At 39.9% G+C, this 15,691-nt stretch overlaps 1 protein-coding gene across 3 annotated transcripts; it reads left to right on the forward strand.

Annotated features, from left to right (window-relative positions):
• The first annotated feature begins 4 nt into the window (after positions 1-4).
• On the forward strand, positions 5-14,597 carry LOC104066658 (leukocyte elastase inhibitor). 3 transcript variants are annotated; one of them, XM_054058545.1, is made up of 7 exons: positions 5-2,348; positions 3,935-4,110; positions 7,486-7,623; positions 8,393-8,510; positions 9,127-9,269; positions 10,020-10,187; positions 10,929-14,597. In XM_054058545.1, the coding sequence occupies exons 1-7, from the start codon at positions 2,318-2,320 to the stop codon at positions 11,328-11,330; spliced, it is 1,176 nt and encodes a 391-aa protein (XP_053914520.1). In that variant the 5' UTR covers positions 5-2,317; the 3' UTR covers positions 11,331-14,597. The 3 variants fall into 3 exon arrangements, with proteins under 3 accessions (XP_053914520.1, XP_053914519.1, XP_009567595.2); XM_054058544.1 differs by lacking the exon at positions 5-2,348 and adding an exon at positions 2,374-2,485; XM_009569300.2 differs by lacking the exon at positions 5-2,348 and adding an exon at positions 3,295-3,434.
• Positions 14,598-15,691: the final 1,094 nt, after the last annotated feature.

The raw sequence follows: 15,691 nt of genomic DNA on the forward strand, positions 1-15,691 counted from the left end.
ATACATTCCCTAGAGATGAAAGGAGTCTTTGGCAGCGTGTTCCAAGTGTTGCTAAGCGTCCTGACTAGACAGGGGTTTTTTTGGATAGTAACTGGACAAGCACTTAGGCAAGAATGGGAATACAAGTATGCCTTTGTATCAAATGTCCTTACAGGGTATTCAGGAGGTAAGGATTGTTGTTCTGTCACCACAGAACACCTGTGTTTATTACCTATCACCCAGTTTTAGTCCTCTAACAAGGAATGGAAAGAAAAAGCATGTGATGCCTGTGCACTGTTTAAATGACAAAGCTTTAATTTTTGCTCTTGTGGATTTTTTTCCTGTTCATGGTTTCTGAAATTTTAACTGAATAATACCAAAGACATAGCTGAAATACCTTTCCTAATACAGTAATTGTTTTGCTGTTTCTATTCCTGAAATAATAAAATATGTATAAGTGCTGTAGGACTTTTCTTTTCAACCATACATAATGCATTTCTTTCATCTGTAGTATGAAGAAAACCATTAATTCTTGACAGTGGACACTCAGCTTCCATGTACCTTATTTGGAATTGATGGTTAAACATGTTTTTTTTCTGAATACTACAAACATGAAGTGCTTGCTTGAAGTTGCCATGAAGTTTGGAGTTGGTCTTGTAAGGGTTCGTAGGGAGAAGCCTCTGTAGTGAAGGGGTCCCAGGCCAAGGCTCTGTTTCTGCGTCAGCTCCAAATTAGGGTTTAGTGGTCATCATCCAAATGGTGCTGGATTGTCCTGTACTTAATTCAGTGCACAGTAATTCAGCTGTCTCTCATGAAGAAAACAGAAGTATTATTTGAAGGGAGTAGGGACCCACCCAACAGTTGAATCAGCTTCAACTCCAGTTAAAAGAGTGGCTGCTACCGACCTAAAGTCAAATGGGCAGTATGGGTGGGAGTGGCCAGGTCAAGGGCCAATAGAGGAAAAGTACATTAAACCAAAGAGAAACTGCCATGCTGTTACTCAGTCATAGAGTGGTTTGGGTTGAAAGGGGCCTTAGAGATCACCCAGTTCAAATGCACCCTGCCAGGGGCCAGGGCACCTTCCGCTAGATCAGATTGCTAATGGTCTCATCCAATCTGGCCTTGAAGATGTCTAGGGATGGGGTATCCATATCTTCCATGGACAGCCCGTTCCAGTGCTTCACTACCCGTGCAGTAAAAAATGTATTTCTACTATATAATCTAAGTCTCCCCTCTTTCAGCTTAAAGCCAATACCCCTTGTCCTGTCACTACACTCCCTGATAAAGAACCCCTCCCCAGCTTTCCCATAGGCCCCCTTGAGGTACTGGGATGCCACTATAAGGTCTTGCCTGGAGCTTTCTCTTATCTAGGCTGAATAATTCCAACTTTCTCAGCCTGTGCTTATAGCAGAGGTGCTCCAGCCCTCTGATCATCTTCCTGGCCCTCATCTGGAGTTGCTCTAACAGATCAATGTCCTTCCTGTACTGAAGACTCCAGTACTAAATGCTGTACTCCAGGTGAGGTCTCATGAGAGTGGAGTAGAGAGGCAAAATTCCCTCCCTTGCCAGCTGGTCACACCTCCTTTGATGGAGCCCAGGATGCAATTGGCTTTGTGGGTTGCAAGTGCACATTGCATGTTCATAGAACCATAGAATGGTTTGGGCTGGGAGGGACCTTAAAGCCCATCCAGCTCCAAACTTGCTGTGATGGGTGGGTGCACCTCCCACCAGACCAGGCTGCTCGAGGCCCCATCCAACCTGGCCTTGAACACTTCCAGGGATGGGGCATCCACAGCTTCCCTGGGCAACCTGTGCCAGTGCCTCACCACCCGAATCTAATCTAAATCTTTCCCCCTTCCAATTTAAAGCTATTCCACTTCCTCCTATCCCTCCATGCCCTAGTAAAAAGTCCCTCCCCCACTTACCTGTAGCCCCTTCAGGTACTAAAGACTGCAATAAGGTTTCCTTGGAGCCTTCTCTTCTCCAGGTTGAAAAACCCCGACTCTCAGCCTGTCCTCCTACAGGAGGTGCTCCAGCCCTCAAATCACCTTTGTGGCCTTCCTCTGGACTTGTTCCAATGGATGCATGTCCTTCCTGTGTTGAGGACTCCAGAACTTAACACAGTACTCCAGGTGGGGTCTCACAAAAGTGGAGTAGAGGGGCAGAATCACTTCCCTCACCCTGCTGGCCATGCTTCTTTTGGTGCAGTCCAGGATACGGTTGGCTTTCTGGGCTACACACGCACATTGCTGTCTCATGTTGAGCTTCTCATCGCATTAGAAAAGCAAAGATAACCACGACCTAAGTGTTGAGCGGAACTGAGCAGCGCCATGGGGAAATGGAGACAACGCTTGCCGCGGCAGCCCCGGGTGAGCTTTTCCCACGGGGCAATAAAACCCCACCCCAATGCTGTTTTGCTTGTGCTGGAGAGGTTTCCTTTTTAATCATTCCCAGCGGGGCTCAAGAGCTCCTGCTGCTCCGCACTGCGCAGTGCCAGCCTGGGCAGGTAGGCGAGTGACTCTTGGCCGCGGGGGACCCCCGACCCAGGGTGCTTTTACAGGAATGAGGGAGATAACAGGACGGAAAGCGATGTTATCCCTCCGCTGCTCCCTGGGCAGCCTTGGGATGGGGGCTGCTCTGTGGCTCGTTTCACTGGAACGCTTGCCCAGCGTGGTGGTGTAAGGAAATGAAAGTACACTTTGGGGATTGTGTTTGGTTTTTTTTTTTTTTTTTGCTCTGCTTTTGTTGGTTTGGGTTTTTTTAACTTAGCATAGACTAGATAAAAGAAAATTGCAAATACGCAGGGTGTTTACCCATCTGGCCGTGACAGCAGATGGTGTTATTTTACAGTTCCTGTAGAAGGGCTGTGCTGCAAATACCTAAATTCTGGTGCAAACACCTCCCTGCAGCTGGGTCTGGACAGTACTTGTAACAATATTCCTGGGGGCAAATACACAAATGCTTTCCTCCTGAATGAAACACCTTGAGGGAACAAGCTAGAAACAGCAAAATCCCGAAGTCCCACTGCAACTGGGCAAAGAGAAGCAGCAGTCTGAGCTAGGCGAGCAGGAAGTTTTTACAGCATTAAGGAGTACTAGCTCTTGTGTAGATTTTTCTCCTGACCCAGCCCTCGCACCTTTCACCCCACTCTGCTCCAACAGCTTACTGGGGAGCATCTCACCAACATGAATCACAGTTCTGGCTGTATAGTGTCAATCCTGAACCTTTGTCCGTTCCACGCTTCACTTCTGCCTTTGCTGGCCAGTACATCACCTGCAGCAAAAAAAAAAAAAAAAAAAAACAGAAAAAAAACCCAGGCTCTCTGCCTGTGCATTTAAGGCCACTCAGCCCTGTTAGGAATCAGATTGATTTGTGTGTGGTTGTGGTGCAGACGTAGCTCATTTGTCCTTGGCAGAGCAGGCTGGTGAAGATAGTGGTGCTGTACCCTCCTGAAGGTAAGTGTATGCTTCAGTCTCTGGCAACTTTTTGTGGCGTGGTTTGTGCCATGAAGATGGGCAGCTTGCTGAAAGGTGTCTGTATCTCTGTGAGCCATTACTGTAAATGCTTGGGCTTGGGTAGAAGAGTGAGGGCAAAGCTGGATGAGTGAGCTGTCTACTGCATGCTGGGTCTGTGAGACTGAAAGAGTTTGACTTGCAGTCCTGCTGGCACACTTCCAACTTCAAGCTAAAAGGAAAGGATTTTTTTAAAATAATGTCTTTCAATTTAGCATCGTAGGGAAGGTTGGGTTACGTGCTTCACATGGAAAAAAATATGCTTTTCAGTGCAACTGATATTTTTCGAAGATGATGATGGTGCATGGGCAATGTAATTCTTGCCGTTTCTGTACCCAGCTGCAACAAGATTAATCGAGTCTTTACTCTATGAGTCACACAGGGTTAGGTTAGGTTTTTGAAGGTTGTTTCACAGAGTCCTAACCAATTGTTTTATTTTTCAGCTATAACCATGGAGAACCTGAGTAATGCCAACAGCAGATTTGCACTTGATCTGCTTAGAAGGTTTAATGAGACCAACCCAACTGGAAATGTTTTCTTCTCTCCTGTCAGTGTCTCTGCTGCTATGGCCATGGTCCTCTTAGGGGCCAAAGGTAATACAGAGATCCAGGTGCTGAAGGTTAGTGAGAAAACATCAAACACCAACTCTCTTTTGCCTTATCTTTTATTTACATTAAATTTTGTGGCTTATAGGAGGGAAAATGAAAGCAGAGTGATATTTTTATATGTTCAGGACAAGAATTCTGTCATTAAGTCTTCTTCAGGCTCCTTCCTGCAGTTACCTTCTGCCTGCCCTGCTCTCTTGGCATGTTTTCTATGGCTCTTGTTTCTCAATTTCACTAAATAAGTTAATTCTTGAAGTAGGAAACTAATTTCATTAATTAATCAGTCTTCATTTAAATTGACTGGAGATTCCAGCAGCAAGGCCTTATTAGTTTTCCTGAGGCATTTTGACAGAGAACTATTGCTTTGTAATACAAGGTTATGAATGGTATGCCTATTACTAATAATACTGTGTATTTTGTGCGAAACACAATAATAATATGTAGATTTATATTTAAAACATAACAACTGTGATAATACATGGTGATGCTACCTAAATATCAGTATCATAGTAGTAGCTAGGCACTTGGATGCTGCAGAGAAGCTGAGTTTGCACACTTACTCATACCAGAGCCTTAGGTTAGACAGGATAGTTTAAAAAAACTCATTACAAACTGCAAAAGTGGTGTATGTAGGAGTGTGCCAGTTTCCCACGAGGCCTCCTGCACAGAAGGGGCTCAGTCACTATTATTTTTACCCTAACCAAATTCAAGGATCTTGGTCTTGTAAATAACCTTTTTGCAGCTGGCATTCTGTAGGGAATTCTGTGTGAAGTTGAACTTAAGCTTTAGAGTATATTAGCAGAACTGATAATGGAGTTGTCTTTCTTGAACTCTCTTTTCTTGAACTGAACTAAAATAAACCACAGACACCTGTTCTCTAACATTTTTCAAGGAAGAAAAAGGCATGTTGTTATGCTTTTTTGCACCAGGGGATAGAAAAGAAGTTAAAGTCAGTGATGAAAGCAAAACTCAATGCAAGTTTACTCCTGGGTCTGGGTCGGTAGGCTAGTGAACAAAAAATCTATTTGGTTTGCTAAGACTCGGTAGGGAAAAAATACGCAAAACCAAAATGAATGATGACATGTAATGCCAACTATTTGCAACCATTTTGAGAATAATTTTAAACTATATGTATTTTTTGTTAATTCCGTATTTGAAAGAAGAGGCTGTGATCTCTAAATGTATAACACATTTTCCAACATTTCGGTTTGTTTTGTGAGTTCATATATGTTCACCCCATTACCAAACAAAAACAATGAAGTCTTCGCCCCATTTGAATTAAAGTTGTAGAAGGGTTCCTTTCATTCTGGTTCTTTCTACATCCAATCCAGGCATGTTACTTGCTGTTTGCTTTCCAACGTCCAGCTCCCTGTAGAGTACTACTAATGCCTTTTTATTAAGCGCAGTGGGAATTGCTTGGACAGCAGTCATTGCTCAGCACTTTCCCTTGTGAGAAGGAGAAGGTGGTAGCATTACTGAATTTCTGAAGACAGGGAAATTGAGGTAAAGAGTTGAAATAGCTCATTTAAGGACCCTGAGGTAAATCTGTATCTGTTTGGGGATTAGACATGTCAACTTCACTTTTCTACTATTCTCTTTTGACTGAAACCACAACACATAAGAGCATCTATACCAACAACAGCACACCACACATTTCCACTGAAATACTTGCTCGTGTGACTTTTTTTTTTTTTTTTGTGCCACTTGGAGCATGAGTTTTGTACACACAGGGCTGGTGTCCTGTGCTCCAGTACTGCTTATAGACCTCCTTTCACATCATTAGAGCTACATCTCTACAGTAACTTCTACAAAGTATTTTATTCCACAGGTAGACTTGGGCAGTGTGTGTGCAGTAGTCATCACACCACACAAGTAATGACCAAAGTTTTCCCATACTGCTACTGTTTTTTTGTTTGATCATTTCCTTTAAAAAAGGGAAAAAATAGTTGAACAGTGGCAAAGACTGAGTCATTCTTTCTGAGGAGAATGTAAAGTTCAGACAGTCAATACCAGCATGAAAGGCTTTGTACATTTCCTGTTTCCTGAAACTCCAGTTTTAATTCATTCCTTTCCTCTCTGCGAGGTTAATTGGTATCGATTTCCTTTGTTAGACTAATGACCAGTAGTGCAAAAGGGTGTATGAGACATCTCATTGTAGTCATCATCATGTAGTCATTATTTGCCTATGAATAATTTCACTTTTGTATACTGGACTTTGGGAGGAACAGTTTTATACTGTGAATGGTGCTGTTCTTATTGAATAAGACAATAAAATTCCTTTCTCACTACTTGGACAAACAGACTTTGAACATACATGCCATATAATCAAACTGACAGCCTCACCTAGGATGAACTGCTGACTGCAGAAATAATGCAAAAGGAACTTGGGGAAAAAGAACGTGTTTCCACACAGTCACATTCGATAATTCATGTTCCCATACCATAGCGCCTTACTTATGGAAACAGTTAATTAGGGAGGCAGTGATGGATAACCGTCAAGGACTGTTTGCAAGCATATAGAAATTTGTTTCTGCGATCATAGGCCTGTTGTGAGCTGCCTCCATGATGTTTTTGCTCAGCTATTTGTGTGTACAACACAGCTTGTGTTAATGTGGGCAGCAAGGCCTGACCAAAACCCCAGTGAGATAAACTCAGGGCTTTCTTTTGAATCAAATGGCTGTTGGCAGTGGTCTTTCCTAGTGAGAAGTATCTGATTTAAGTTTTAATGCGAACATCACTGGTTTGGTCTAGTCTTTCCTTTCAATGAAGTCTGGCAATCCCTGCTGTCCCTACCTTTAAGCCTTGGCTGGCCAGTTGCTTCTGGTAGAGACAAAACGCAGTGATTTTTAAGATGATACAGTTGGGGCTTTTAATATACATATATATTAAAAAAAAAGCAGTTATACTTTCATAAAACAACAATAGATAATTGTTCTACGTTTTCTTAAGAGCTCACCTGTGCTAGTTTCAATTATATGTTCTGAAAAGCAAAACCCCATGTTCCCTTGGGCCAAAAGGGGAAGCAAGAAAGCTAAAATGTCTCTGTGTCTCCCTCTCAATTCTCCATCTGGGAGTGAGTCCTTGTGCCCAGCGGTCCGCAGAGGGGTGGCATGCAGAGGTCACGTGAACAGGACTTGGGGTTATGATCAACAGCTTCAGTTGTGAGCATGTATAAATCAGCATCTTAATATAAGTGGCTGATGCAGTCAGTGTAGCACCAAGAAACAGTTTCATGCATTCTTGGAGGCTTACAGAAGTCTCTAAGCTGCTTCCAGCCTCTTAATTTCTATTTCTTCAACCTACCTACCTGCCGGATCAGACCCTATAGATATACGGTGTGTTCTTTTAAAACAATATTAGCAGCAGCTACTTCTCTTCTGTTATTTCAGACGCTTCATTTTGACAAAGTTGAAAATATTCATTCAAGGTTTCAGACTCTGACTATGGATATGAACAGAAGCAGTGCTCCCTATCTCTTACGCCTTGCCAATCGGCTTTTTGGAGAGAAGTCCTACAGCTTTTTGCCGGTACGGTGGTGCAGATCATGATGGTGTGGTGGAACCTGGTGGGAAAATGTAACTTTTTGAGTATTTGTGAAGTAGAAATATTTCTAGGTGTATTTCTGAATGTTACTGGACAGTCAGTACATGCGTGTGCATTTCCATATCGGCAGGCATCTGTGCATCTCACCTAATGTCTGTTACACAGCAAATCCTTCTCGTTGCTTGTTTGGTTCTGCTGCTCTTGGGCTCAGGAAAAAAAAAAATCACTTGTCTAGGTTCTTAGTTTACAGTAACTATCATAACATCCCACTCTGTTGCAACCAGCTCTATGTCTGTTGCAATCAACTCTTAGGATTTTCATTGGGCTAGTACCACATTACTTAAATATTTTTGAAAATAATGTGTTTAATTGGGAGGGGTTGCCCAATATGTCTAAACAACATGCCTCTTCAGCAGGCAGTTATACCTTTCTACATTGCTATTTGTATCCCTCTTGGGCTCTTTCAAAGAGTTTTGTTTTATCCTAGTTGTGCTTGAGCCTGTTTCAGGAGAATGACAAGTAAATATTGCATCATCTGCAGTAAACACCTTATCAGTTGTAACGTGGCAGGTATACTTTTTTTCCACAAAGGAGGAAAAAACCATCAACCCCAGAAACCTCCGAGGCAGTACACTGTTAGAGCCCCACCTAGAGTGGATGATAATCTTTTTGACATGCACCTTATCTACATCATAAAGAGGTGTTTTCCTATCTACATGCAATAAAAGCTGTTCTTATCATTCCAAAATCTAGGATTTCCTGAATAATACTCAGAAATTATATGGTGCTGATTTGGCTACAGTCGATTTTCTTCAAGCTTACGATGAAGCCAGGAAAGAAATTAACCAGTGGGTAGAGGAGAAAACTGAAGGTAAACTACTTGGGTTAATAAAGCAACTGGCACTGTTTCATACTTTGGCAGCAGGAATAGGCTTTATTTTTGGCCACCTTGGAACAGTTTGATTTTGCCCTAGATATCCAACTGATGGACCGACAGAAGCAGAAAATACCTAAGCAGGACATCTACATTTTTTCATAGCTTCAGAGATATTTCCATTTTTTGTGTTCAGGACAATGAGTACAGGATGCCTAAAATTAGATTTATACTCATGAGTTGGAGAACTTGTTATAGACAGTCGTGGTTCATGGGGGATATGTATGCGTGTATATATAGTGTGTGTGTATGTATATATATTTCTAATTCTGGTGATCCTAAATGTGGGTGTTTTCTAGTTCTTGTATGCTGAGGGGTACATGACAGTTTAAGCTAAAAATATTACATTTCATCAAATTAGTGTAATCAACAATTGTTGTAGTGTGTGCTGTTAAAAAGTATGGACACAGGTACTGAAATACAGTTTATTACAGGAATGGACTACAGTTTTATATTTGTAGTATTTCTATGGCATCGGTTTCTGCATGTACGTTCTGTATGCCATCAACTTATTACAAGAATTTGTTGTGATTTTTTTTTTCCCTGTCTGAAGGCAAAATCCCTAATCTGCTGTCTGAAGGCTCAATTGATAACACGACCAAGCTTGTACTGGTGAATGCTATTTATTTCAAAGGGAACTGGGCAGAGAAATTTAAAGAAGCCAACACTGCTGACATGCCATTTCGGTTAAATAAGGTAATACAGCTACCCCTTGGTAGTATGGCTAACAAAAAGGTCAGACAATATAGGTGCTGAAGTGTAGCTTTGCTTACACATGATGAAAAAAATATAAATAGAAAGTCTTTCATGAGTGTTTTCAGGTCACTTGAAAAATTTTTTACGGGTTTTTGTATTTTTCTATATTCAGCAAGCTATTTATTCTCTCACTTTCTGGAATATTATGAGAGACAATTCTCACCTATAGATCAGGACCCTGCCTGTGCCTAGCAGAGTTTCTGTCTGCTAGCAGTTTCAGCTGCTAGGAACTGTGCCTGCTTATGATGCTAGGTAAGCAGTATTAAAATGATTGCACATTTTGGTTAAGCCCTATTTTTTTGTTCTGTATTCTGCTTATGTTAATGTCATTACAAGGTACTATATACAGACATCTGCTTTATGCTGAACAGAGTTGGTCTTTGTTGACTTTTGACATTCTCATTTTTGGGGCTAGAGCATATAAAGGTACAGCAACTTGAAGAAATTGCTTCAGTTTCTTTGAGGACTGTGCTTTTGAAGCCAGAAGGGAATCAAATATAATACAAACTCATTAAGTTTTCAGAGGAAACAGTTAATAGTCAGAGTCTGATGAAGGCAGTTTTATAATCACCTGATATAATGGAGGATGAGTTTTTGCAAGAAAGCAAATTTTAACTTAGTTATTTTCTATAAGTTCTTTAAGTTACTATTTTCCTAACTGTTAACTTTTGGAACGTTTTGCCCATCCAGAATGAAAGAAAGACAGTGAAAATGATGTATCAGAAAAACAAATTTCGTTTGGGGTATATCCCTGAAGTGAAGACTCGTGTCTTAGAGCTGCCTTATGATGGAGGAGAACTTACTATGATCATCCTGTTACCTGATGACATTGAAGATGATTCCACTGGACTGCAGAAGGTGACCTATTTAAGTTAATGCAGTTATTTAGTGGATAATTTCAGCCATTCAGAATTAAAACCTTTATGAACCCATGTTCTCAGAGCCCCCATATCTATCAAACATTTTTAGACAATGCTGTACTAGCACTGCCACAAAGAATACATGCATGTGCTGTATCAGGAAGAGAAGTTTTCTTCTGTTTTTGTAGCTTGTGTTCATGTGTCCTTTGGCTTACTGAACTGAAACATGAGGGAGACTGTGAAAACAACATTAACTATGAGAATTAACTTTCCTTGCTTATTTTTTTTAATGACAGAACTTTTCTTTCATTACCTTTGAAAGTCTTTTCTCTTCTTAGCCTTAGTGACAACTGTTTTTCATTAAATGACTATGGACACATCAGCTTCTTCAGGCTCTCTGATGATTATTTTTGTTTCTTGTTTTTAATTATGTAATTCCATTTAGTTTAACAGTAAGAATGAGTGGATTTAGTTGCTATCAGTGCATGTTTTTCCCTTCTGTACATTGCAGCAATAAGCAAGTGTTCGCATTACTTTGTAAAGTAAAACATGTTCTGACTCCACTTAATTTTAGTAGCTTTTGTTTGACCTATATAGAGCTGTCAAAGATATGAGTATGGTAATTTTTGTATAGTTGCTTTATAGTTGTATAGTGTTCTGTAAAGCCTTGTAAATGTTACTGAAAATGAAACATTTCTACACCAGTGATTTGTAGTGATCTCTGTCTTTTAATTTCTAGCTGGAAAAACAGCTTACCTTGGAGAAGCTCCAGGAATGGACACATCCAGACCATCTATATTCTACTGATGTTCATGTGCGTTTGCCCAAGTTTAAGCTAGAAGAAAGCTATGACCTTAAATCAGATTTAGCTGCTTTGGGCTTGTTGGATGTATTTGACAGTGGTAAGGCTGACTTGTCAGGAATGTCAGGGGCACGTGACCTCTTTCTCTCTAAAATTGTCCACAAGGCTTTTGTAGAAGTGAATGAGGAAGGCACGGAAGCTGCAGCTGCTACTGCTGGCATTGCTATGCTCTGCATGGTTATGGAAGAGGATTTCACTGCTGACCATCCTTTCCTTTTCTTTATTCGCCACAACCCAATGCAAAGCATACTTTTCTTCGGCAGGTATGCTTCTCCATAGAAGAGAACATAGCATTTGCAGACCAGTTCCTGCAGTAGTCAGTTAAAACTTTGCTCCTGAATGAGTTGGATTTTGATGTAGGAAGTTAATGCTCCTGTCTTGAGTTCCTAGTAACTTTGACTGAGATTCTGCCATTCCCCTTAAAACAATCCCAGAGAAAGGGAGGAGTAATTTTTCTTTCTTGAGATCAAAATAATCTTTAATAAGGAAATCTTAACTGTAGGCAGAAGAAATCTTTTGAAATTTGTCTAGAAATACTCTTGGAAGAAACTTGTGTCTTTTAAAGCACAGGATCACTCTGTATGCATCTCTGCATGCGTTTCTCTGTGTTGACAGCCCCTTGTTGTAATGGTTTATAATAATCCTGTAATTCCTCAAGCATGTATATTAGGATGTTCTTGCAAAGCTGTTCTTCCCCCAAAGTCTTGCTTTTCAAAGATGCTTCCAGGCACCAAAAAGTATGTTCCTGAACAGCTGAGTATACCCAGTTCTGTCATGAAATAGAAGGTCAGATAATGTTTGTTTACAGACATCTATTAATAGAGAAAGGATTAAGCTATTAAAATAAAAGTAACCCCTTCCAGTCATTAGCCAGAAAATTTGCATTACAGCTTTAAAATGAGGAGGAAAAGGAATAAGTAATAACTTTGGGTGGCATGCTTGAAGAGTATTTTTAAAATCTATAATGTGGTGCTATTTTAGTTATTGAAAATGTGTCAGGACTTAGAGGTTTTTAGGTGCTTGAAGCCAATGGGTGCCTTTCTTATATTGACAATATATTCTGGCCAGAACCTATGTGATCCTCAAAAAAAATACTTCAGATTACCAGAGAATGACTGTGTATAGTCTGCAACAAATGTCTGATGAGTCTCTTTATGTACAAGGATTCAATATTTACTGAGCTGACTTCCACTACCTCTTCATACACAAACCTTTTGTACTGTACAATAGCCTTATGCCTGGAAGTCAATGTAATTACACACTGTTGGTGTTCTGCATTTATTTCTGGAGGTTATTTGCTTTTATCATGTGTATCTTGGGTACTGTAACATTTACCTCTACATTCTATAATTGCATATTAATTGTATATTAATTTTGTCTTTAAGCCACAAATAAAAGTCTTTTTCTTAAACTCATGTTCAAAATAGAAATTTCTGCACACAGTTTAGTTTTTCGGAGTAGAAAAACAACTGTCCACCTGAAGGCTAGCTCCAAAGACAACCACTGGTGCAGGAGGTGTGATCAGCTGTAAGTCCGTGGTCTGTTCAGAGCAGATGGAAATACTGAAAATGAAATTACTCAATAGCAGACGTGACTGTGTGAACCATCAGCTTCCCCTGTAAGTGTAATATCCCCAGTTGCTAGCACCTACAGGGTAAAAGGGAGAGAGAGAGTTGTGGTTTACATGAAATGACACAAGCACTTGGTCTACACATTAGTAAACACATCTGTGTATTTAGCAATGCCTCAGCTGCAAAGGCTCTGGCAGGTTTGTAAAGGAAAGCAAGTATTGCAGTGTGTAGATGTGACCGTAACCCTTTCTGTACTGACTGACTTGAAAAAAACAATGCTTTATAAATAGGTGAGAAAAATACTAGCACAAAACCCATGTAAAAATTTGGAATGGTTTGACATTGCATTAGTTCTCGGTTTCTGGGCCTTAGTTTTCAGCCTTTTAGCAAATAAAGCTGCTGCTGCTCTAGATAGGTTTTGACTATGTAAGGTTCAAAACTTGATTGTAATTAATTACATCCTTATCTTTATATGCTCAGACTCAGTCCATGCATGCAAGATAGATGGCGTCTGAAGGCGTTTAGGGCTGTAATTAAAAGGAGATCAGAAGAAAGATAAAACCTTGCCTAATAGTACAAATCAGTGTAGCTTTATGAGGAGGCACATCTATTTCTTTATTACTTTGGTCCCAGTGTTCAGAAATTAAACTATCGTATTGAGACACAAAGTAAAATCTCAGCAATGAGAATATCAATGAAGTTAGCATTATTTACTTCACATCCAATCATTAAAAAAATAACAACAGCAAGCCTACTGGCAAATATTCCCTTCCCATACTTTGTGCTCCACAGTAAGACCACGGTGAGTGTTTTTCCTTAATACTTTTTTTCCTGTGCTCCTGTCAGAACAAGTGGCTGACAGGAAAAAAAATGGAATGCAAACTATATTCACATTTTGAAAAAATGAAATGCTGTATTACCTCATGCAAAGGACTTCATATTTTTAGAACTGTTGTGTTCAAAGCTTGGTTATTTTTCACACACACAATAAAAAAATACTTTCTGTATATAAAATCTTTTGTTTATATCAACCTAGGAGACTGCAAGATTAGAAAGTCAAACTGACTGCCGTTAAACTTCCCAGGAGAGAACTACTTGAGCATAAACTCTGTTCAAAACCAATTTGCAACAGGCTGCTGGTTTGACAAGTTGACATGTGAGTTTCTTCCAGTGGCAGAGAGGATTATAACAGCAGAGTTCACGCTCTGATTTGGCCTTTCCTAAGCAGACCAGCCTTTATAGCAATCCAAAACTCAGAGCAATGTTTGCTCACTGTGGTGCGATGAGTCAGACTTTGTACTATTGCTTACATGGATTCTTTATGAGAGCATTTTAATTTCAGTAATTTAAAAAGAAAAAATGCCACCCACAACTCCTTTCTGTCTGATTCATACAGTCTGAGTTGCTCTTCCTAGAAAGTAAATAATAGCGTGGATAAAGAGGACAGTTACCGCTGGGGTTTAAGTCATCTTCTCTTAGAGATAAATTTATGTAAATGAGTTAACTCAGAGTGGATTTAGTAATAATTTCACTCTTAAATGTTTAAATATATTTTTATATGACAAAATCCTGGTGAAGTACATAAACCTGATTAAGTCCCCAGATGTCTTGGAGACAGATACTTGTCTTGATGTTTCATTACGTAGGAAAAGAACCAGTGCAACTCACTTGAACCTGTTGAGATAAAAAGGTGCAGTTGAAATCACAAACTGGCTTTTGTTTGGTTGTGGGTTTTTTTAACTGTAGTGAACCTGTCTAGCTCTGTCATATCATCTCATGGTACCAACTAAATAAGTATTCTTATGCATATTCATTAAAGGGCCTATGCTGTCTCCGGTTACTTAATAACATACCACTATTAATATCATATTATTAATGTATTAGTACTTATTAAGACAGAAACCACAGCCAAAATCCTGGAGAGCACAGTCTGTCTGGAAACACGCTGAACACAGGCAGTGGCTGCTAGCAATTCTGATGATGAATTCATCACTTCAGCCAGAAAATGTTTTGTCTTCAGGGTAAATAAAAGTTCAAACAACCAGCTTGTATAATCACTTTTGTTTCTAAGTCATATCATGGAAAATGATAGTCATTTTTATTTCTTTTTGGTGGAAAAAAATGGGAAACAATACAAAGGAACATTGGAAACACCATATACATGGAATGACCAATGCAAGAGCATCTTTATTAAACCTCCTTGCCCTCTTCCACATAAAATATGCAACATATAATTTATGGAAACCCAGGACTTTGTTTCATCTTATGCTACACCTACTTAGCTCCTTTCTTGCACGCCAAATTCATCTTAGCAGCAGCCATGGGGAAACTTGCCCCCCATGGAGTTTCTGGAACTGGAACACTGTGATGTTAACACTGGAGTGTTCAGCTCCAGTTCCGAAACAGCTGCTTCACAGGCATCTGTCAGTTCTTGCTGCTTGGATTATTCTGAACCAGTGTATCAGAGGTGCCTCCTCTATTCATTACTCTTCTGCGTAGATTAATCTACATTTGTGCAATCAGTGCTCAAAATCTCTCAGGTGAGCACTAGACAAGATCCCTGGCTCAGAACTACAGGTTAAGAAAACTTCTCCTAATGTTGACTTGTATAGAATCAAAGTCAATAACCCTTCAAGCTGACCCTATCATGACCACATCTTGCCTTATTTCTCCATATGCCTTTCACAGGACTGGCAGGATAAAATACTAATCTAATTAATTACTGCATTAATTCAAGCAAAAAGAAAGTTCCAACTGAACAACAAAACCAAGTGAATTTTGGGTTTAAAAGAAAAACATGCACGTTTACATAAATGAAGTTTGTTGAAAGACTTGCTTATCTTTAGAATGCACTTAGCTCAAAGCTTTCAAAACCTATCAGTGTTATTAGCTTCTGAACCTCATCAGATGCCAAGGAGAGATACCAAGCCTACTGCCAGTTTTATAACCCACCATTTAGACAACACAGGGCAGCTGTTGTCCAAGACCTTTGGCAATGCGTATCCAACTCCAGAAGAGAATAGTTGTTGAATTATCTTGTTAGTTTCAATTTCTTGCAATATATAAAAG

This window comes from Cuculus canorus, chromosome 2 (assembly GCF_017976375.1).
Source record: "Cuculus canorus isolate bCucCan1 chromosome 2, bCucCan1.pri, whole genome shotgun sequence".
Taxonomy (NCBI): Eukaryota; Metazoa; Chordata; class Aves; order Cuculiformes; family Cuculidae; genus Cuculus; species Cuculus canorus.

Excerpts from the sequence above, each read along its gene's own strand:
- LOC104066658 (XM_054058544.1), top strand. The coding sequence starts at position 2,386 with ATGCTGTTTTGCTTGTGCTGGAGAGGTTTCCTTTTTAATCATTCCCAG. Across the intron at positions 9,270-10,019 it reads TGCCATTTCGGTTAAATAAG|AATGAAAGAAAGACAGTGAA; the intron begins GTAATACAGCTA and ends TTGCCCATCCAG. Across the intron at positions 10,188-10,928 it reads ATTCCACTGGACTGCAGAAG|CTGGAAAAACAGCTTACCTT; the intron begins GTGACCTATTTA and ends TTTAATTTCTAG.